At 36.4% G+C, this 24360-nt stretch overlaps 1 protein-coding gene across 4 annotated transcripts in view; it reads right to left on the bottom strand.

The window, feature by feature from the left end:
- MYSM1 (Myb like, SWIRM and MPN domains 1) overlaps nucleotides 1-24360 on the bottom strand; it is a 48317-nt gene that overhangs the window by 5902 nt on the left and 18055 nt on the right. For 3 of the 4 annotated variants that reach the window (XM_070468105.1, XM_020905652.2, XM_020905737.2), the window contains 12 exons: nucleotides 22494-23260; nucleotides 18267-18397; nucleotides 16849-16952; nucleotides 15358-15435; nucleotides 13659-13747; nucleotides 11146-11200; nucleotides 10755-10805; nucleotides 9963-10037; nucleotides 8980-9168; nucleotides 8207-8339; nucleotides 260-365; nucleotides 25-82 (listed from right to left, as the gene is read on the bottom strand). In XM_070468105.1, the coding sequence (XP_070324206.1) occupies nucleotides 25-82; nucleotides 260-365; nucleotides 8207-8339; nucleotides 8980-9168; nucleotides 9963-10037; nucleotides 10755-10805; nucleotides 11146-11200; nucleotides 13659-13747; nucleotides 15358-15435; nucleotides 16849-16952; nucleotides 18267-18397; nucleotides 22494-23260 (1836 nt within the window). The remainder of the gene's footprint in view (nucleotides 1-24; nucleotides 83-259; nucleotides 366-8206; nucleotides 8340-8979; nucleotides 9169-9962; nucleotides 10038-10754; nucleotides 10806-11145; nucleotides 11201-13658; nucleotides 13748-15357; nucleotides 15436-16848; nucleotides 16953-18266; nucleotides 18398-22493; nucleotides 23261-24360) is intronic. The other variant, XM_070468104.1, reaches the window with a different exon arrangement.

The raw sequence follows: 24360 nt of genomic DNA, 5'->3' as shown, positions 1-24360 counted from the left end.
CCAATTAAACTCAAGGAAGCTTACTTTCTGCAAACAAGTCAGGTCAGAATCTCGGCGAAAGATTTTATCCATGGGGACACTGCTGTTGGAAGAAATATGAAAACAAACCAATGAAACAAATACTATAAACACATTAGTTTTGTAATAAACTATCACTGATGCCATATATCACAGTTTTATACTTAACTTGGGCTTTCCCTAAAACATAATTTAATGAGAACACTGCAGATGTGCAACCCTCTCAAACCACAGCACATACCTCCGGGATAGCCTGTATTTTTCTATTATCCATCTTGTCTTTTCAAACACTAACTCCCACCGAGGTTCTTCTAACATCTGTTGTACTTCAAATTTATAAGGTAAACCTAGAAAAGCATAAAGAAGCATATTTTTACCAACTATTCCTTGAATCTCCAATCTCCTTTTAATTACTTACAATTCCCATCAGTGTTTTCACAACCGCAATTTGGCATACCAGCTAAGCAGCACTTTAAACATAAGAGGCATTCATTAATTATGCACTGCCTGGCTGAACTTGGTCCATAAACCCTATTAATGCCAAGCAATTAATAAAGAAAAGTAACAGTGCCATTTGCATGACAATTCTATGCAAGGAACTGTGACAGGTAAGATGATCATATAAATCATCATCCAAACCAAGAGGCTTCTGGAGGGAAAGCAGGCACTTATATACACTTGTGCCAGAACCACAGGCTTAAACAGGAATTGACCTAGGCAAATCAAGCTATGTTCCATCCCACTGACTTTTTTTAAAACACAGGTTATCAACACAGTGCTATAAGATAGGTAGCATTATTTAACACATAAAACTGAGGCTGAGATGGGTTGAACAAGCTGTTTCTGCAAGTACAGCAAAGAGCTTGGATTTCAACCTCCAGCATTCTTGCCTGACTTCTGAGCCTACATTCATTCCACCTCCCTCTGTGTGCTGACCTAAGACTAGGCAGGGAGGGACTAGATTTAATTCTGGAGAGGCAATAACTACACTCGAGTCACAATAAACTCTGGAGGAAACAAGTCCAAAGGGTAGATATCACTTACATGAGTTAGAAAGGAAAAAATACCAAGAGATGAGCCTACCTAGAAATTTCTCATATATCCTTCAAAATTCCCATGTAGTTATATTTGTGGTATATTTAAAAAGCTCAGGTGATTCATTACCAAAGGCCAATACAATAACAGTAACACTAGTATAATGCTTACTATGTGCCAGGCTTTATATAAAGGTATTATAATTAATTAATTAATTAATTTGGCTGTACTGGGTCTTAGCTATGGCATGCAGGATACAGTTCCCTGACAAGGGATTGGAACTGGGCCCCCTGCATTGGGAGCATGGAGTTCTAGCCACTGGACCACCAGAAAAGTCCCTAGAGGTACATTTTTGTATGGATGTAAGGCTACTTACACAACAGTGGCTACAGGACTAGAAAAGTTTTCATTCCAATCCCTAAGAAAGGCAATGCCAAAGAATGTTTAAGCTACTGTACAACTGTGCCCATTTCACAAGCTAGCAAGGTTATGCTCAAAATCCTTCAAGCTAGATTTCAGTAGTACACAAACCAAGAACTTCCAGATGTATAAACTGGGTTTCAAAGAGGCAGAGAATGAAAGATCAAATTGCCAACATGCATAGGATCATGGAGAAAGCAAGCGAGTTCCAGGAAAATATCTACTGCTTCATTGACTACACTAAAGTCTTTGACTATGTGGATCACAACAAATTGTGGAAAATTCTTAAAGAGATGGGAGAACCAGAAAACCCTACCTTCCTCCAGAGAAACTTTCATGTGGGTCAAGAAGGAACAGTTAAAACTGGACATGGAACAATGGACTGGTTCCAAACTGGAAAAGGAGTATGACAAGGCTAAATACTGTCACCCTGCTTATTTTACTTATATGCAGAGTATACCGTGCAAAATGCTGGGCAGGATAAATCACAAGCTGGAATCAAGACAGCTGGGAGAAATTTCAACAACCTCAGATATGCAGATGATACCATACTAGGCAGAAAGTGAAGAGGAACTAAAGAGCCTCTTGATGAAGGTGAAAGAGAGTGAAAAGACTGGCTTGAAACTCGACATTCAAATTAAAATCATGGCATCTGGTCCTATTTCTTTATGGCAAATAGAAGGGGAAAAAGTGAAAACAGTAACAAATTTCCTTTTCTTGGGCTCCCAAATCACTGCAAATGGTGACTGCAGCCATGAAATCAGACGATGCCTGCTCCTTGGAAGGAAAGCTATGACAAACCTAGACAGCATATTCAAAAGCAGAGACATCACTTTGTCAACAAAGGTCAGTCTAGTCAAAGCCATGGTTTTTCCAGTAGTCATGTATGGAAATGAGAGCTGGACCATAAAGAAGGTTGAGCACCAAAGAACTGATGCTTTCCAACTGTGGTCCTGGAGGAGACTCTTGAGAGTCCCTTGGACTGCAAGGAGATCCAACCAGTCAATTGTAAAGGAAATAAGTCCTGAATATTCATTGGAAGGACTGAGCTGAAGTTGAAGCTCCAATACTTTGGCCAGCTGATGCAAAGAACTGACTCAATGGAAAAAGACCATGATGTTGGGAAAGACTGAAGGCAATAGGAGAAGGGGGTGGCAGAGTATGAGAAGGTTAGATAGCATTACTGACTCAATGGACAGGAATTTGAGCACTCTGAGAGACAATGGAGAACAGCGGAACCTGGTCACAAAGAGCCAGACTTGACTTAGCGACTGAATAACAACAATAAAGGCCACTTACATGAACTAGCTTGGAGAAGGGAATGGCAACCCACTCCAGTATTCTTGCCTGGAGAATCCACGGACAGAGGAGCCTGGCAGGATACAGTCCATGGGATTGCAGAGTCGGACATGAATGAGCGACTAATACCAACACCACATGAACTAGCTACCAGTATTGGTCCCTTTTTTTTTTGATGACACTGAGCCACAGAGAGGCTATTAAATAATCTGTTCTTGGACTTATTAATACATAACTAGCAAGAGAGAGAGCCAGGATTTGAAGTCAGGCAGTTTGGCTCAAGCTTATGTTCTTAACCTTTACATCATACTGCCTCTCAACTTGCATTTTTGCCATCATAAAGCTTTTCAAGTAAATAAAATGCCAGCAGATCAGAAGGTACTAGGGAAAAAAATCATAACTATACTTCCATACAATGTAAACATAATTTGTCAGTATGCTCTAAAATGGCTTTTTCTCCCCATTTTTTTTTCCCAGGTGTATGGAAGGAGAGAAGGGAACAGCATGATGACAGCTGATTTTTTTCATTTCTCAATTCTCTTCCATTTCATTTCCCCCCTCCAAGAACTTAAGAAGAGTGACACTTTATAGTACATAAGCTACTACCCAAACTCCTTTTGTGATAACAATCATTTACTTGATATGTTTTCATTACCTAGTAAGCACAGGCTACAGCAATAATTTTAACTACCTACTTTAGACCTATTATTTACTAAGCACTTACATGCATTACTGACAGTCTCTACAATGCCCCGTAAGCAAGGTAATAATTTTTTCTCATTTTAGAGATGTGGCAAAGGAGAACGAGCAATATTAAGTAACCTGTCCTAGATAAAATAACAAAAACATATCAGAGCTGGGATCTGAATCCAGGTAAGCAACTCTTATTCTTAATGGAAGTAAAAAATGAGACTAAAATAAAGGCAAATAAATAAATGCATTTTCAGTCTGTGCTCATAAAAAAGAAAATACACACACACACATACACACATTATACATCTCTATTTGGTAATGAGTATTTTATAAGTTAAAAAAAGGCACTAAACCAGTAAAAATTTCCTTTTGTACTGATTACTTTTGATAGGCTTATTATCTTTTAAAATTGAGGTATAATTAATTTATAATGTGCTATTTTCAAGTATACAGCAAAATGATCCAATTACACATATATGCACTGATTATTTTTATCCACTTAAGTGTCAGAATAAAACTAATCACTTAGTATATTTCCTGCCTATTACAAGTAGAGAAAATGATTAGCCATTAGACATAAATTAATGAATAAATGAATAAACAAATAAATATGTCAAGCACCCAGTTCAAAGTAATGTAATACAGGTATCCCATGGCTTGTGAGAAATTTTAATTAACTCTTGAACCAGAAAGTTTCAAAGAGGAGCAAGGGACCAAGGATTAAGACCTAATAAGCAGTGTTAACAGTGGAAGAGGCGGCTCTACTCAAGAGAACTTCTTGCAGTGATGTTTACATGGACACTTGTGTGCTGTCTGACAGTAGCTTATGTGAGCCTCCAGCACTGGGCCTGCTAACCTTTTGGGTGATTCCTTCTCATTTGGGGTAGTTTCTTCACACACATGCATTGGTCTTTATCTTGCTAAATACTAAATTTGAACCTTCTACACATCTCTGGAGTTTCTCCAGGTGGCATTCTACTCTCTGGTACTCTGTCCTACAAATTTAGTTGCCCTGGTCTCCTTAGTCTTATCTCAATCATGTCAACTCAAGAGTCAGCTAGACTCTGGCTGGGTTTCTCCTCCTTGTGCCACACCTGGAAGTTAAGTTAATAAGCCAGGGTAACTTGGCCTCACTTTTATGCTTCCCATCTCTCAGCAATCATAACCTTCACTGCTTGATATTATAAATACCATTGTTTTCTATATTTTGTCCAATTTTTCAGTTGTATCGGACAGGTCCTTGTTACTTCATTTTGCCCAGAAGTAGGATTCTAGGACTAAATTTTAAATTGCATTTAACTCTATTAATTTAATTGATTTAAGCCATCACATGTAGGCCACAGGTGAATATATCAGACAGCACAGTAGAGACTCACTCCCCAAATCTAGTGGTATATGAAATTAAGACATGATTTAAACTGAGAACAATTTTACTGTGATTCTTCCTTTTATAACTTTTTGTAGAATTATGCTGGGGTAAAGAATGATATATATGTGTGTGTGTGTGTGTGTGTGTGTGTGTGTGTGTGTGTGTGTGTGTGTGTGCACACATGTGCTATGTTCAAAACGGGCATTTTGGAAAAAGTTATTGTATTATTCATTCAATAAAACTATATAGAGCATTGACCACTCCTTACATGTAAGGCAAGTGATTAGGTGTTACAGGAGACAAAAAGATGTAGTTCCTCCTCTTTGGGGCTCACAGTTTAATGAGACAGGCTAAATAAATTATAATAAAAGATGAAAATAACCATGAAGGCAGGAAACAAGTGTTGCAGGTGCATAAAGAACAGAAACTAATAGTAAATGAGATAGAGGGTAGTGGTGCTGGGGTCTTTACCAGAGAGAGGGCATCTGAGTGACATCATTAAGAATGAAGAAATTAATTTGTTAAATCTACATTACGCCAGGTGCTGGGCTAGAAACTGAGAGTAGAAAATGAGTACAATACAGTATCTATCGGAGAAGGAAATGGCAACCCACTCCGGTGTTCTTGCCTGGAGAATCCCAGGGACGGGGGAGCCTGGTGGGCTGCCGTCTATGGGATCACACGGAGTCGGACACGACTGAAGTGACTTAGCAGCAGCAGCAGCAGAGGAAAATGCTGTCTCACTGGGAAAAGATCTGTTTGCTTCTTTCCTACCCAACATTTGGTTCTTTCCACCCAGTGGGTTTCTATCATGGCCACCGTGGGACAGGCCAGCCTGGATTACTCCTTTGCTGATTCTGGGTCTCATTTCACCAGCCAGGTTTAGACAGAGACAGCAAATACATTCTGGAAACCAATCAAAGGCCATAACCCACAGGCCTCTTGGGGAGCGAGAAGGTGACTGGCAAGGACCAGAGAGTAAAAATGAGGCTTGGTCAAGAGGAATGACTGTGGCTCTGTCCAGAGTCAGCCTTGACAAGCTCTGGGCTGGCTCAGAGGCTCCTTCTTTGCGTGCATCTGAACTGTATTGTTCTAGCCTTCTGGGCAACTTGGCCTGGCTTGTTCTTGCCACCTATGTCAAAGACCACATTGCCATGCATCTGTAGTGGTCACCTTCTTCCCACATCTCTGCTGGTCTCTGATGCTATGTGGTTAATTCAGATTCTGGGGCTGAGAAGAAAGAAGAAAGCCGAGAATTCAGCATTGACTTGAAACAAGTTGTGCCAGAGATTATAAACTCTTTTATTTCGGTGGCACACTGGTTCAGAAACCATGAATCCGATGACTGGACGAGATCCAGGGGGAAGCACACTCTCATGTCAGGGGGGACAGACGCAGCAATGCTTATGAAGGGGGCACAGAATATTCTTTTGCGTCATAGGGCAAGATACGGGTTTAGTCTAGATGCAAGACTGTTCTTTCCCTTCTTGATAAGGAAAGCTAGCAGAAAGTTTATTTAAATCACTTCTTGAGCTTTTATCTTTTTGACAATATACTGGAGAAACTTTGAAAAACCAGTTCCAGCTGATACACACATACGTATTTTTTGATAATGTAAATACAACAGCCACATGTCAATCCACCCTGCACTGCTTTGAGTGAATATACTTCGAAAAAACCTTTGTTAAGAGAGAAGGCTTTTTCCCCTCTAAACAGGAATATAAATGTCTATTTTACTAGAAATAACAAGCTTTTGTTTTTCTTTAATGAAAAACGAAATATGAGATAGGCTGATGATGAAGTATTTGTCTTGCAGAGTGGGCATTTTTATTTTTAAATATGGTCCTCATCCCCTCCCTGTAAAGTCCCAGCATGTTACAATAAGGGTTGTAGTCAATATGCAACCTGGTTGGGAAGAGGGGTTTTAGAACCCAGTCCAATCTTTATTTTTTTAACAGAAGAAGAGTCTGAAGCCCAGAAAGATAAAGTGACCTGGTGAAACTCACATATTTAGTGACAGAAAACAGGCTTAAAACCTGGACTGGAAAACTGTCCAGTGCTGTGTATCTCAGGAAGAAACCAACAACTTAAGGCCTGCTAATTAAGGGCAGACAGCAGAGAGATACCAAGGACAGATCTGCAGCAAGGGTAGGGAGAGCATGAAGACAAAAACAGGAACCTTACTGGTCTGTGGCTTATTTAGGTCTAAGACTTAAATGAATAATTGTGTTCTGCCAAGAATAGTTTTGAATAGTTTCTACATAGAGGGCTAAGGATCAAAGGGAACAAGATGGGACGGCAGAGGGGGCAAAAGTAAAGCAATGGTTTTCATCATTGTCATTAGCTGATTAACTCAAGTTTGGTGAAAACCCTACCCGGAGTCACAGGAGGGGATTACTATTTGCTCCACGTCTTTTTTAAAAAATTAGTGAATGTTAAAAGAGTTTGCTCAGGAGACTGGGGGAGCTGTGTCTTAGTGGACAGGAGTCTAAAGTACACTGGAATTTACTAAGAAACCTGTTTGTAAAAATTATTACTTATTGCCATTTTCTTACAAAAATATATTTTGGAAAGTTGTATACTGTCAATTAAACGGCTTTCGTCTAAAAAAAATATACATATATAGTATCTATCTTCAAGGGGCTCATGAGCTAATGGGAAAGAAAACAATGTAGAGCGACAGCATCCATAGAGTATAGTCAACTAGAGCAGTGGTATCAGGATGAAAAGAGAATATGCTCTAAAAGTTAATTGTTTCCTCTAATCTTTCACTTCTATCTGCATTCCCATCTTAAACATTCCTACTTTCTTGGTCTAATTCCCTATCCAGCCAGAACTGATTGGAAGAGCAGTGGACATAAGCCCCAGAGGAACCAAGTCATGATGGGCTAAACCAACCAAATTCTTTCTTGAGATAGATATAAAAATAAGCACTGTTGAGCCTAAACTGGGAGGTCATGGAGAACTTGTGGTAGGGTGGTCACTGTTCTTTTTATCTTTTTATTCATTTGAATGCCACTGCAGAGAATGAAAGTGTATTTATCAAAAAATGTTCACGAAAACAGAAGAGATTTTGTCTGTTTTGCTTACTGCAATGTCTCCAGGACCTCATATACACACTACTTGGCCATAAGTTATCTTTACATTGTAATGTTTTTGCCCAGTGGCCACGGTAACACAGTGGGGACTTTACTGTAGAAGGAAATCATAAAAGGAAAGAGGGTGGCTGTTCTACATGGTATGTGAACAGTGATTCCCTAGCTGAGGACACAAATTTTTCCATCAAATTGCTCTGCCTAGGTATAAATTCTGTGATTTGTAAGATTCAAAAAAATGAAAGTACAAGTAGAACTGTTTTTGTTGAAAACTTACGATAAGAGCCATCTGGGCTAATTTCATCACTTATAACCAGGCAGGTAATCTGAGAATAAGGTAAAGGATTATTTCGATTATAAGGACTAACAATCATCCCAATGAACTTTGCACCGCCTCTGGAGAAGTAACTCTACAATTAAAAAAAAAAAAAAGTATAATTAGTTTCAACTACATTAACTTAAAAGTCAGTATTTATCCATACCAACATTTTACACACCCAATAGAGGACAAGGGAATGCAAAAGTGTGTTAGAAACTTCACTTCCAAACAGCAACTAGATGAAGTTTATTCCATACCCTTAACTTTGCAGGCCAAAACATGTCCAACCCAACCCGAAAAGATCACCTTGCTTACATAATCTACATTTTCCATGAATACATTTACAAATTATATTCACTACCCTTCAGCTGTAATCTTTACCAAAATGGTAACGAGTTACAATCAGTTGCCAACAGCAAAAACATCCAGATAGCAAACAAAACTGCAGAATAAAACAAAACTTTTTTCCAGAGATGCAAAATACATGATATTTCCAATTATTTCAGTTGTATCCAGTCTCTGTTCTAGTCAGCCCCATCATTTTTAAAGGCTCTGGGAAGAATTAACACCATTACTGTGATGGTTTGTTTGTATTAAACAAAATACATATATTACTCTTGTAATTACTTTGCTAGAAATGTTAAAAGCGTATTTAATTAATAGAAAACAACGAGAGGGGAGAGAATGTGCAATTATTTACAGACTATACACACAAAGACCTATAAACACACCTGGTATTTGGCTTGAGTGTCAATATCTCGTAAGGAAGGATTAGGGTCAAAGGCAGGGTGAGAATGATACCATCCGATAACACTATAGCCCCTGACAGCCAAGGTTTCCGAGGCTTGTGTTTGTGAGACAGGATCCATCTCACACTGCAGTCCTGTACTCAGACTGTTACATGGTTCTGCTGCACAGACCTATAAAGGATTAATCCTTAAATGATTATACTGAAATCCTGTTAATTCTACACAGAATTCATACACAGGAACAGAAACTTTTTAAGCCAAGTCTTGTATTTGTCTCTATCATAGGCAGCCTTTACTTGCAAATGAATTACTCTCCAAAAGTGTGACTGTATGCTAGGAATTCAAAATCCATTTTTCTACTCAGACAAGTGAAGTGTTGGTCAGCTCATATTAATGTTTGTAAAAAGTCATTCAATGACCCCTATTATTTATGGTAATTTCTAGTAAATGATGTATACCGAGTTTCAATTATAAGGCGGCCTCTTAGGAGCTGAAGCTTTTACTGGCGAAGGTAATATGGAATCAAGGCCTGGCAATGTTCCCTCCTTCTCGGTGGAAAAGGGAAACAGGTGCTCAATACATGGAATGTTCAGTCACCTCCAGGGACACATAACTTTCTTTCTCCTTAAAAAAAAATATTTACTTATTTGGCTGCATCAGGTCTTAGCTGTGGCACGCAGGCTCTTTCGTGGCTGTGCGTGGCGCAGCGCATAGGCTTAGCTGCCCTGCGGCATGCGGATCTCAGCTTCCAGGCCAGGGATCGAACTTGCATCCCTTGCATTGCAAGGCAGATTCTTAACCACTGGGTCACCAGGGAAGTCCCAGGGAAGAAATAACTTTCTACATTTGCATATTCTCATTTATATCACAAAGTTTATATGTTAATTATATCCACTGAAATCTATATAAACACTTGGTATAGCAGCAAGACTAAATAATTTTTAAAATTTTAAGAGAAAACTTACCTCAATTATTTTATCAGCTTCTGAATATCTTCCTCCTAACAGACCAATCACTTCTGCCATAGAAACATGAGCATGCTAAAAGAAATACAAGATAGACTTAGTCCAAACATACAAACTAAATCCATCTGACAAAATACCAGAATAAATCTCACTTATAGGAGAGTCATTTACAAGTATGATAATTATACTTTTCTAAAATGAATTAACACAGTAGAGGAACCAGATGCTAGGCTCAGCATACACAGACTTAGGATTTAAGACCTATCTTTACTGCTGGCTGAGAAACTGAACCAAACATTCAAACACTCCAAGATGCCATTTTTTACATTTACACAATGAAGATACTGTTTTGCTCTCCCTACACAAGAAAGGTATCATAAGGATACAAAGTAAAACTACTCTGGGTCCTCCTATAGAAAAATACCATGAACACAAACACAACTATTGGAGATCTCAGTAGTTTAGTGCAAAACAAGGAGCCTCCAAATTATAAGAGTTGTGCTTTGTTGCAGTTATCTAGAAGGCAGCAGACAAGGATACTAGGAAATTAAAATAGGGTTAATGATGAGAAACAGTCTGCAAAAACTCACATTAATTTATTTTCTCTAAAATATGGAAACATGCAATTGTTTGGCTTTTCTCCAAAAGAAAAGACTTATTTTTAGATTCCTTGTAAAAGAGGATAGTTAAGATCCAAAATACACGTCTTCCATACTCTCTCTTATGCCTGCAATAAAAATACACAAGAATGGAAATCAGAATAACTAAGTAAACACAATGTAATATCCTTACCAAATCCATTATTAAAAGTGCTTCTGAAGCTACTTTCACCTGAAATGGCTCCTGAAATATAAGAAAAAAAAAATGGTGGAGCATAAAAATAGAGATTTTATTCTTTCCAACTGGAATGTCCATCCTTTTCTCCTTTATCTATCACACCAAGTTCTCACTACCAACCAAGGCTCAGCACAAATCAGACTTTTAAAGAAATATATGTATAATTCAAAGCCCTAGCATGGAGAAATTCTTTCTCATTTTCCACCTGTATCACTCATCTGACCCTTAGTGTACCCTGCCTTAGCCAACCTTTCATATACACATGCCTTGCACACACAGAAAAAGAATACTTCATGTCAGAGAGGAGGGTATTATTTATGGTCATTCTGTAATGAATGAATAGTACCTGCTTTTCTTCACTGAAAAAATGACAAGGTATCAGTTGGAAGGGATCAAATGAGCTGGAAAAGGAAAAAGAAACGAAAATCATTCCTAATATAACATAATTTATTTACATTTCAATAACATAATTTATTTACAAATTTGAAAATGTATACCAATAATCTAAACCTAAATTCTGTCCAAGTGGAAAAATAATAAACTAGGAGAATTTATGATATAACCCTTTGGAAAGAAGCATGGTTCTTTTGGACTTGACTAAAAACTTGAGAAAAAACAGGACCTTTGAGAAAGTAATTTTGTTGTCTTAATTTCTTTTAACACCCAAAGAGAACATTATAAATGGCCAGAAAGCAGGTTTCAATGAAAACCTGATCTGACATAAGATAGGAAAGGAAGTTCAAAGACAGACGTTTCTCAGAAACATTTCTGTCAGTACAATGTGTTCAGGATAAAAGAAGCGCTCAGTAAATCTTTGCTGAATGAATAAATGACAAACAATTCTGTTAAAGAAATTAATGTCTATACAAAGTTCTGTGGTAAACTCATCTTTTAAAATGAAGTATAAAAGATGGAAAAAGGGCTACCTAACCAAAGCTAGATACAAAAATGTGTAAATATGAGAGAAATATTAGAAAGGCTTTGACCAATAAAGAACTGAGGTTTGAGAAAAATAAAAACTCTTAGGCTACACCCAGAGAAAGCAAATAAACAAGGAATATGTTCATGTTAACAACCGGAAAAGAGCAGAACTATTTAGTTCCTATTCTACCAGAGACTTAGTGCTAGATGAGATACTTTGTTTTGCTGAATACTGTATTCCAAATACTGAGAACAGTAGGCATTTAAAAAGTGTTCGCTGAATGAGGAAGATATTCAAATTAGAAAGTGCTTAATCAACGCAAATAAAATGAGGAGAAAAAAAAAAGGTTGAGAGAGTTAGGAAAATATAAACAAAGCATTTACATCCCAGAGCACTTTGAAGAACCATCGTCTGAAACCACCATCAACCCTTTTTGAGGCACTGCAGAGAATGGAAAATTACTGGAGGACCAGGAATAGGCAATTACTGGGCCTGTTTCCAAAACACCAAAAAAGCAGCAGAGGAAAATTCTAGAAAAGGTTATTTAACAACTGCTTTGCAAGCCTTTAGCAAGTGAAGAGGTGACTAAGAATAATGGGTTCATGAAAATATAAGTCATGATAGATACACGTAAATTTCACTTTTGATAGCAATGATATGCTAGAAACTAGAAGACTCATAAAGACTCAGTTATTAAATGTAAGCAAGACATCTGCTATGATTATTCTTCTGCATAAGATGAAGAATGAGTTAATTGGGTTAAGTGGTAATATATAGCTGATTCAACAATGTCTGAAGTTCGCATTATTTCAGTTAAACATTTTAATCAGTGATCAGTGGTGGAAAAGGCAAGCTTACTGAAATGTTGATGATTCAAAGCTACAAAGACTAATATGAAAAAAGTGGATCTGGATTCAAAAAGATCCTAACTGGAAGAATGACTTGAAAATTACAGTAAGTATGTTTCACATTTAGATTCAGAAAATCAAGTGTCTGGACACGAGATGAGGAGTCCTAGTTTATGGATGACTGTAGCTTATCTCATTTAATTTATTCTCACAACAATTCTAAAGTTTGACTTTAATTTTAGAGAGGTGATATATAATGTAATGGCTAGAAGCACAGATTCTTAAGCCTTAATGCCTGGGTTAAATCACACCACCACCATTAACAAGCATGGGCAAGTTATATAACCTCTGTGGCCTCTCAGTTTCCTCATTTATAAAATGGGAATGATTATATTAACTACTTCATAGGGTTGTTATGAGGATTAAATGAGTTAATATATATGATATGCTTAAAACATAGCTAACAGTGCTAATTGTTAAAGTTATTATTTTATAAACGAGGACCTTAGGCTTATAAAGCCATTATGTAACTTACCCAGGAACATCTAACTGCTGAGTATTAGGGCTTTTTCCACTGAAAATAACCAAGAGGTGTTCCTGGATATCTTGTTTTAAAAGGGACACTGACAAAACTACAGTCTGTTTCATGGGTCATCTGCAGGAAGTGAGGGTCTAGAAAATCAAGGCATTTAATTTATATAGCGACCCTTAATGTTACAAGCTACATATTTTAATATTAAAAAAAAAAAGACCCTCACTAACATTCAGCACCAACCAAAGAGGGAACTAGTTACTTCATGAGGTTACTGGTTTATAATGTCTAAGGAGTTAAATAACCACCTGTCATAAACAAGGCCCTCACAACATATGTTGGATCCTATATTTATTGAACACGAACAAATTAAAACTTTTGCTTATGGTCTCCCAAATTAACAATCAGTGAAATAAAAAAAATTCTTAAATTTCAGCAGTATTTTTAAACTTAATAAGTGAACAAAATAATGCTGCAACATCAGATAGTCCTTCCATATGTTTTCTAACCATTTATGATTATTAACAAAATCACACTTGCATATTGTCACATTATACCTTTTTGTTGGTCTTGGTACTTTTGAAGGTTTACCAGGCTTGCATTTTTCCTCTTCTCTTCTTCTTGCCAACTCCTCAGCAGAGAGATGCTAAAAAAAAAACCCCACCATTTGATCAAAGCATCCATCAACCACTGAAGGGAGAATAAATAGAGAGACATCACAGCATAAAGCTAATGTGCACAGATTCTGCAGAGACAATGCCTGGCTCTGCCTCACACTAGCTGGGTGACTCTGGTCAAGTTACTGAAACTTTCTGTGTTTGTTTTCCTCATCTTTAAAATGGGAATAATAATAATAACACTATGATGTTACTGTGAAGACTAAATGAATTAATGTTTGTGAAACACTGACAGTAGTGTCTAACATAGTAAATCCTACAAAAATATAAAATAAAATAACTCATTTCATATCCACTACCAGTCTTATTGCGTTTCCTAGGTGGCACTAGTGATACAGAACCTGCCCGCCAGTGCAAGAGACGAGAGTCATGGGTTTGATCCCTGGGTTGGGAAGATCTCCTGGAGGTCATAGCAACCCATGGACAGAAGAGCCTGGTAGGCTAGAGTCCATGGGGTCGCAAAGTCGGACACGACTGAAGCGACTAAGCACACACTCATGTATCAGTCTTATACTCCAGCCCATGTGAACTACATACCTTTTCCAGACTATACCTGGTATTTTCCCATGTCTGGTACATGTCTATACCTTTACTTAGATGTCTCTTTCAGCCGAGAGTCCCTCATCTACATTTACACATTTTGAGATTCTCTTGCTCATTCCCTAAGTAACAGATGAAACATCACTTCTTCTGTGAAACCTACCCTGATCATACCTGTTAAGTCAATTTTTATTTCTTGGAAGCAATTTGTTGGAACTCACCAAAGGTTTTATCTTTCCTACTAGAAATGTAAATTCCTTCAAGGCAGGGACCATGTGTGACTAATTGCTGTGCCTAGAATAATGCTCAGGTGTGAGGCTGCGGGCAGGGAATGGGGAAGAGAGAAAGAAGAGAGCTAACATTTATTGAATACCTGGTATATGTAAGACTTACTGATACTGAGTATTAGGACCTTCATACATTTTATTTCATTTAATTCAACCTTTGAGGGGATTATAAATGAAACCCTGAGATTCAATACAGTTACCCAATATAACAAAGCCAGTAGTACACATTCATACATTCTTCCCATTTAATGTGCACTGGCTGTTCACAAACAGATTATATAGTCATAGAAGGTGTGTGTGTGCACGCATGTATATACATAATTCACTGCCTATGTTTCTTTATAGAACCATAAGTTTTGTTAGTAGATATAATACTTCAATATTTGTAATTCAATTTATGTCTAATGCTCGGAACAACATTTTAATTGGTATATCAGAACATCATTCAAGAACTGTTCACTGAAATAAACAGGGCACAACTCCCTGGCATGTTGACAGATATTCTGGAGCTAAAGACCAGAATATTGGGACAGATAATGACAGTTCTGAAAATCAAACTTCTAGTTAACTGCATCCTCAATATCTTTTTCTTTGTTGTTTATTGATGACTTTTAGACAAACAAATTAACATGGGAAAGAGACCTATACATGGAGACATATAAAACAAGTGCAATATGTGATGTTAAAGATACACAAATGTATACTGACAAAACAATGTTTACTTCTGAGTCATCTGAAGGGATCAAAGTTACCTCAAACGTCTGTCCTTCCAAGTCTTTTGCATCACACCAATTTCCCCAAGGGTCTCGGACTCTGCGTCTCCTTGTGCGCTGTTATGAAATTAAAAATAAAGCAAAAGGTAACAAGATTAGCTTGGAGAAATCACAGCACATTAATATATAAAACCAAAATGATAATTTTCTAAACATCAATTTCTCCATTAAATTATTGTAATCCCTGATCAGCAATGCCTGACTATATTTTATTATGTTCAACGTTAGCATTCTGCTCAAAAATAAGTGATGATTTTTGAAATTTTATTCTGATTTCTCCTTTAATTTTCATTTCCTTTCACCATATTGGAGTTACACTATAGGAAAAGAATATCTTTTAGGGCCAAGAAGAATCACCACAAAAATGACTTCATAGTAGAAAACTAGCAAGAGCACACAGCCAGAGGTATAATAATGAAAACTAGAAGCAAAATAATTGTATCTCAGACCTAGGAATATGTATGACTAGCACCAACTCCAGCAACTGTACATGAAAACCTTCTTTCTTTGAGAAAAGAAACCTGCTCTTTCATCTTCTATTCTTTTCTATTTACCTTACCTATGGCCAATTTCACCTGTTTTATTAGTAAAGCCCTGGAGAAGGAAATGGCAACCCACTCCAGTATTCCTGCCTGGGAAATCCCACAGAGGAGCCTCTAACTCTGGGTGAGAGTCCACAGGGCTGGAGAAGAGTCAGGCACGACTTAACAACGAAAGAGCAGCAGCAATTAGGAAAAGCCAACAAGACCACAGCATGACTCTGCCTTTGGGGAGACCTATTGGATCACCGATTTTTAAAATAAGATGCATGCATTTTACAACACTGTAAAGCTCATTGCCGTTTAGCTGCTCAGTCATGTCTGACTTTTCTGTGACCTCACAGACTGCAGCCCACCAGGATTCTGTCCATGGACTTTCCCAGGCAAGAATGCTGAAGTGGGTTGCCATTTCCTTCTCCAGGGGATCTTCCTGGCCCAGGCATTGAATCCGCGGCTCCTGCATTGGCAGGTGGATTCTTTACCACTGAACCACCATGGAAGCCTGTAAAACTCATTAACCTCAAGAATTAAAAAAGACTAAAATATTTTGAACAGCTCTTCCAAAAAGCTAAATCTTATGGCAAGAATTTTAAGCAAACAAAAAGAAAATGGAAAGAAAAAAAGAGCTTATAAAAAAAGAGCTTAAATGTATGGTTTTAAAAGATATGTTAGATACAGATATCAAAATGAAGCAGTCTAAGACCACTTTAAGCAAAACATCATACTTCTGTGTAAAGTTTGTGAATGATTTTTAGATTTGGGGGGTTTGTTTTTTGCCTACAAATTAACATGAAACTGAATGAAAACAGAAAAATGAATGGCCTGCGTGAAAGAAAACCTCTTCTTCTACTAGATGGCCATTTGTTAAAAGGTGAAGAGAAGCAGGCACACCTTACTCAACCATCATTTAGTGAGACACGGGACTGCTTACCATAGACTGCAGACGCTGGGCAAGTTGGTATGCTTCTACAGTGTCTTTTCTGTCTCTGATTCGTACTTTGTCAACTGGTTGTGGCCTGTTATACACAGCCTGTTCTATTGGAATCCAGAAAAAAAACACAATAATCCATTATTTTATAGAATTATTTGTCCAATGGGAAGACACATCTACAATTATAAGCCAATTTCTAAGTTTTTTTTAAGTATCTGTGTTTCTATCTTATTCTACAATACACATCTGATGTGCTTCTTGGTAGTTCTCACATGAAAGTAATGCTGATTTCACAAGGAAATATCAATAAAATGAAACATTCAGGAAATGGGTCATTTGTTTAATTTCTGCTTAAATGAGTGCTAAGCCCACTTTGCTAATTTTGGTATTCTAATACAGTAAACATGATTTCACTTTTCTTTTCGTGGCTAGGGAAGCTATGACATCTTAGTTTTCCTATAAAGCCATTCCTGGTACCTTGCTTTTGTCTAGAAAAGACACTGAAATGAAGAACAGATCCCAGGGCAGACTGTAAAATCTATCTATCTCTACATGAAATGAAATAATCTCTGGTAGGAAGTTTTCTGGTTGTCTTTTCATAGACAGAGAATACAGAATATACTCCACTCAAACCATGGATTACAACATTCTAATTAACTTATCACTTTCCAACTATTGTAACTATTATCTTTCTTCAAAATTATGTCATGTTAATTCAATAAAAGGGCAGAATACATTAAAAATATGCATGATTTTACATTTGAGAAAAACTAGGGTGAAAGAAACTTTCTACCACAAAAAATATTTTGGCACTTTTATTACATTTAAGTAAAAAGGCACATAAATTATTTTATTTAAATAACACTAGACAATATGTCTAGCATTAATACAGTATTTCCAAATTAAATAGGCTTTTATTGGACTTTTCATAAAATTTTCTTTACCTGACAAAGAAGTGCATCCATAAATCATTTCTACTACTTAAACTTAATATTTTTCCTTTAAAATCACCAATTTTGACTGCAGGTTAAAAGGAAATATAGTTTATCAACAGAAATCTGTTTTAAAACAAAATCTCAATACATTTGTTCTATAATACCTTTATACACATTTATTCTATAAATGTGTATAAAAACACATTTATTCTATAAATGTGTATAAAAACACATTTATTCTATAAATGTGTATAAAAACACATTTATTCTATAAATGTGTATAAAAACACATTTATTCTATAAATGTGTATAAAAACACATTTATTCTATAAATGTGTATAAAAACACATTTATTCTATAGCACCTTTCTGTACTCTCTATCAATACTAAATCTACTTGAATACTGACTATCAAAGAAATTAATGGGTGCTGTAAGGATAAAAAACGTTGAGTAAAAAGATGTTGTTGGGTTTTTATTTTTACCACATCCAAAATTGATTGCTCCTATCAACTCGAGGTATGTATGAATCCGTCCAATACAATTAACATCCCCACAGTTCTTCAGGCCAGGACGTACTGAGGTCTTATTTAAGTATTTCGGTTTGCATATCTCCCTAAGAGATGGAAGTACAATTATTTTGGATAAATAAAAACATAGAAGAAGATTTCTGGGGGAAACTTTTAATACTTAAAAAATGTACCCCCTTCTCAATATGTAAATGTGTAGTAAATACAACGCTAATACATAATACTCGTGTACTTCTTTTTGAAATAAAATACTTTTCAATGATACACTCATTAACAAGTACAGTATGACTTTCACAAGTATCATTTCTTCCCCAACATTAAACTCCAAATGCAAGCCTCAATCTTTGAATAAAAAGGGCACATTTATAACATGTTGAAAATGCTTAGTATTAGACATTCCAATTTTTAATACATTGCTTAGGCTCATCTACTTTAACTCTGCTGGACAGCATCTTTTAATTACAAGCTACATTATAAATGCTTAAAAGTTATATATTAGTTTTAATCATTATGCCAGTAATGTTAAGTGCTCTCAGTGGAAAAGATACGATATTCCATGCTAAAGAATCAAGAAACGCCCCAAGACTGAAAGAAAGAAGAGGCTTACATAATAAAACAATTACTAAATATTTTGGTCACCTGATATGAAGAGGAGACTTATTAGAAAAGACCCTGATGCTGGGAGGGCTTCCCAGATAGCTCAGTTGGGAAAGAATCCGCCTGCAATGCATGAGACCCCAGTTTGATTCCTGGGTCGGGAAGATCCGCTGGAGAAGAGAAAGGCTATCCACTCCAGTATTCTGGCTTGTATACAGTACACAGTCCAAGGGGTCACAAAGAGTTGGATTCAACTGAGTGACTTTCACTTTCACATTCCTCACTGAGGCTGGGAAAGACTGAAGGCAGTAGAAGGGGTCAAAGGACAAGATGGTTGGATGGCATCACCGACTCAATGGACATGAGTCTGAGCAAGCTCCAGGAGATGGTGAAGGACAGGGAAGCCTGGCATGCTGCAGTCCATGGGGTTGCAAAGAGTTGGACACGACTGAGCGACTGAATAACAACTAAATCACCACGCTAGATGGTACAACATAAAGTCTTAGTAATGGAACTTAGTAAGAGTAGCAAACAATTACTGAGTACTTAAAACAGATGCCAGACTCAGGGTTATATACAACTCTACAAAGTAGATTGTATTATTCTCACTTTTGAGATGAAGAAATAAGAAGGTAACAGAAATTAAAGCACTTTGTTAAGGAAGTGACAGGATTCAAACACAGACTTTATAAACTGAGTGTTCAGATATACTACATAACATAGAATTCCTCAATCAATCTTTATGCTACAAATACATATTTTGTGTCCTACATATCAGGCACTGTTCCAGGCACAGATACAGAGATGAATCTGAAGTTTCTGAAGTTTCAGACCTTACATTCTAGTAAGTCAATAAATGAATGAATAACATATACTGTATTGTCAGGTAGCAATAGTGCTAGCAAGACAGAAGAAGAAGGATAAGAGGATACAGTAGGGCAGAGAGGTACAGACTATTTTAGATAGGGTGGTCAGGAAAAGACCTAAGCAGAAACCAAGTTTAAAATCATAAACTCTGAAAGTCAGTGAGGGTAAAAGTACTGATAACCTGGGATGTGGGAGGGTATCAGAAGTTCCATTAATAAGGTGGGACTTCAGTGTGCCTTGAATGAAAAGTAAACACACTACACAAGTGAAGGCAGGAAAGCTGGAATGGGCAGGGTATACTAGCTAACAAAAAACCATGAATCTATAAACTATACTGGTCTAATTAATATTACACAAATCAAAAGGCTTTCAACAAAGAGCTTAGTATTAGTACAGCACTGAACAAATGGTAAGGCCTCTAGAAATATCTGTTTATGATATAATGATGATTCATTCTTTCAGTCTATCTCTGTATTCCAAGCATTGTTCTAAGCAGGAGGGACAAAACAATTAACAATGAACATGGAGCCTACATTTATCATGGGGGGTGGGGAGAGGCCAGACAAAACACAAATAAAAATATAATATTTTCAGTGGTAAGAAAGTTCTATAAGATAAATAAAATACAGGGTAAGAGAATGAGAGGGAGGAGATATGTGAGCTACTGTAGACACAGGGTAGAGAAAGGCGGCGTCTAATCTCCCTTGAGCAGAACTGAAAGAGAAGAAGTGAGATTCACCAAAATCCGGTGGGGAAAAGCATTCCAGGCAGCGTGAAAAGTCAGTCAAGGCCCAGAGTGGTAAGTGTGAAAATAATGGGTCAAAACTGCGTTCTCTGGAATCACCTCCACCTAATGTGACCTGGAACAAGCTCTGTTCCCTCTCTCAACTTCATTTCTCTCATCTGTAACATGAGAACAAGGCTGTCAAAAAGGACTAGAGATAAATACAATGTCGGGCATTTAGTAAGTATTCAATGATACCGGTTACTATTTTAATAAAATAGCCCCCTAAACAGGGAGTCAATTGCATGTGCTTTTATGGAAAGGATCTTCTAGCTACAAACAAATCTAGCAAGGTTTTTTTTATCTTTAAAACTTGAACACTTCAATTTTTTTTTTTTTTAACACCGCCTCCAGTCTCTAAATACTCTGTTCTATTTCTGAAGAGAATAGGTTTGAGTTCCTGTTCAAAACATTTCTTTTTGCTTTTATACTGTTCAGCTAAATCATTGTACTGAAACAGCAATATTTAACTGGTTTCATAACTAAGGCAATGACATTAGGAAACTATTGCCATATAATTTATGCTACCCATATAAATTATTCTGTCTTGTAAATCCAAAATTCAAAGTAACAAATGAAATTTGATTAAAGTAACATTAAATTGTCTTTGATAATTTACATAGACACTTTTGATTTAGTCATTATTTTCAAGTACTTCAATTTTGGCCATTCATGCTCTTATTTCCAAAAACAAAATTAGATACCAGGGGAGATTTAATTTAATTTGTCTGTTTTAAGTGTGAACTAGGTAATGTAGAATAACGGAAAGAGTGATTTACAGAGTCGAGACTTGTGTTGAAGTCCTTCTTTTGTCAACAACCGGTCTGTATAATCCAAGGCCGTCCCTAAACCTCTCCTGATCTCAAGTTCATTCTATTAAGAGAGAAAACAGCACCTGCCTAGTTTACAGGATTGTTGTGAGCACTCAGATACAGAAAAGCTCTCTGTAAACTATAAAACACTGTGTTAATGTCAGGAGTGGTTCCTTATAGGTATTCTTTTACTTTGATACCACCCTCACTTAGCATTTTCCCAACCTCAATCATTTGCAAAATAACCAAGAGTTAAGAGTGAGAAAAAAACTTTTTTTTTTTCTTTTAGAATAGGGTTTTCTTTAGATGTCAAAATGCTTAATATTATGTGGGTAAAATGAAAGTTACTGTTTTTTCCTTTGGTAATCTTCCTAGGTCAGAACAGAAGCCCTCTGTAAAGATGGCTCTACACAATTTTATAGCTCCTGAAGCAGTAACAATCATGAATGCTTGATGATGTCTTAATTAAACTATTACAAAAAATGCAAATCACTTTCAGAGCACTTAAGCCAATAAGGTGGGAAGTTTTTTGGCTTGTTCCCCATCCCTCACTAAGTAACTCAAATAAAAGGTACTGACAATTTAGAGGGTACACTGAATATATAAAAAAATTCCTATATTCTGATAAAGGAATTATCAACACATTATGTCACAAGTTCAAAGTCAAAAGCATTTAAGGCAGATTTTTAGAATAGTTTCTGAAATCAAGCCACATTAAATGATACTATCCTTGACACCAAAGTTTTCTCTTTGTACTTCAAAGTAAACCATAAACTAAGATAGACATTCTTCCCCTCTTCCAGTTCAGTAGTGTTTTCTATATCTTCCTAACATTGTCCTACGAAACTGCTTTTTAAGGTAATGATTTATCCCTTTTCTTTAGGACCACTGACTCTAATGAAGTAACAGATGGGTTAAGACAGCTATAGATGACAACATTTCCCAAAACTTTCAAACGGTTTCACTATAAGAAACCAAGTCTTGCCTACTGAAATGTATTAATATGTTAAAGCTCTCTGGAACACTAGGACTGTAAAATACTAAATTCTGCAATAGGCACATGTACATACTTTAGAGTATCATAAGCTTTAAAATAGCATCTAAAATACAATTTTTCCTTACCACTGATCCAAAATATAATTCCTAATTTTCAAATAGCGTTCTGGTGTTTTAGCTTGGCGCCCATCAAAAAACTCAGGAATTGCTTGTTTTTCTTCTTCTTGAATGATATTTCTATCAACTTCTATTTCTTGTTCTGGTGGCTTAAGCTCTTCTTCCTCTTGGCTCTCCTCCTCCATTTGGCAGGAAGAATGAAAAAGCAATTCATTATCACTCACGTCTTTCTGAATTTCACAAGGCTCTGGAGAAGGCAACTGTCTGGCATCATCTAGTATTCCATTCCCATCATGTTTATCACAGTTCTTCATCAGCTTATCACATTTCTCATCATTTAATTCAGCTAATTTTTGGTCACTGGTGTTGTAATTTTCAGCCCAAAGTCTAATTCCTGAGCTTGAAAGTGTTTCCATCTCACCTTGCTTTATATTCTGAAGATACTCCTTGGAAGATTTAGAAATGGGATTTTCTTGGCTGTCAGAAACCAGTCCTTTACTGGTTTCAGATCTTTTATTATTAGAGATGTCTAACAAGAGATCACTGCTAAGATCCTTTTGGGGACCTTGTGAAGTCAACTCATCAGTCTCATCTGTGATGTCTACTTCTTCATCATCGGATAACTTTTCAATTTTTACAGCATTCAAGTTGGGATCAGCACGTCCCCTTAAACCTGATGGTGTCCACGCCTTTGTGCCTTCATCTTCATTTTTCATCTGGAAGCCACTGCTATTCTTCTGATTTGGTGTTTCCTTTTCTGGACCATCTAATTTTACCTTATTAAAAATCAAGATAAAATCTCCATAATATTAACATTTTTAAAATGTCATCACTGGCACACACAAAAAATAAGATACAAAGTTATTAAACTGAGTACATGTCAATGGTATATCTTTACTGTGCTTTTTCTGAAGGGGTTACAACTACATTTTAAATGTAAAAGATCATCACTTCAGATTTCCATAAATATACTTGACTCACTCATGGTCTGGTGACTTTGATTAATCAAATAATTATGACCTACTATTAATACTTAATTTTCAGTATGAAGTTTAAAATGGGAATCTGGCTCAGATCAACCATAGAGAATTAACCAAAAACCATCATACAAGGTATTTTTAAGATATTGCGAAGGCTTATTTCTCAGAATATCTGATACCTCAGCAGATCATTTTTTATAATGCTAAAAACTCCTTTTAGTTAAACTCACATATATTTACTGAGTAAATTAAAATCATCTTTCATTTAAATACAAATAGAAACAAACTGGCTTTTGCATGTTCATTTAACATAGCTCTAATATTACAGAGCTTATAATTTAAGACATGAAACTATCATATCTGCTATTATAAACATAAATATGTTGTAATGCAATAAGGAAAAGAAAATGAATGCTAACGAGTACATATGATTTGAAATAAAATCTTTGTTACATGTAATTTTGAAAAACCATGCAAATGACTAACACACCCAAAATATAACAGCTCCTGAAAAGAGATTATGTATAGATCCTTTATCACAACAGATTCCGAGGATACTGTATTTGTAGTTAACTGGCTTACTATGTAGAGGAAAAGGAAATTTGGACATTTAGCCTGAAATAGCCTTTAACAACCTGGCTATTTATTTGAAGTCTCTTGTTTTTAGCTTAAAATTTCAGACAAAATTTTTCATTGTTATTTCATTTTATATTAATATTTCTTTTAATATTAAAATGTACCCTTTCATCTCAAGCCTCGGAGTAAAACTGACACTGCAAGAAGTCCTGCACATACCAGCCTGAGAAGCATGGGTAAGAGTAACTAAATTGGGCTTATTCTGTCTCATAATACCTTGACCTTAGTAGACTGTCTGGAAAATGCTTTTGCTGATTAAA

Source organism: Odocoileus virginianus, chromosome 5 (genome assembly GCF_023699985.2).
Source record: "Odocoileus virginianus isolate 20LAN1187 ecotype Illinois chromosome 5, Ovbor_1.2, whole genome shotgun sequence".
In the NCBI taxonomy this organism is placed as follows: Eukaryota; Metazoa; Chordata; class Mammalia; order Artiodactyla; family Cervidae; genus Odocoileus; species Odocoileus virginianus.
This window is presented reverse-complemented; position numbering and strand designations above follow the sequence as displayed.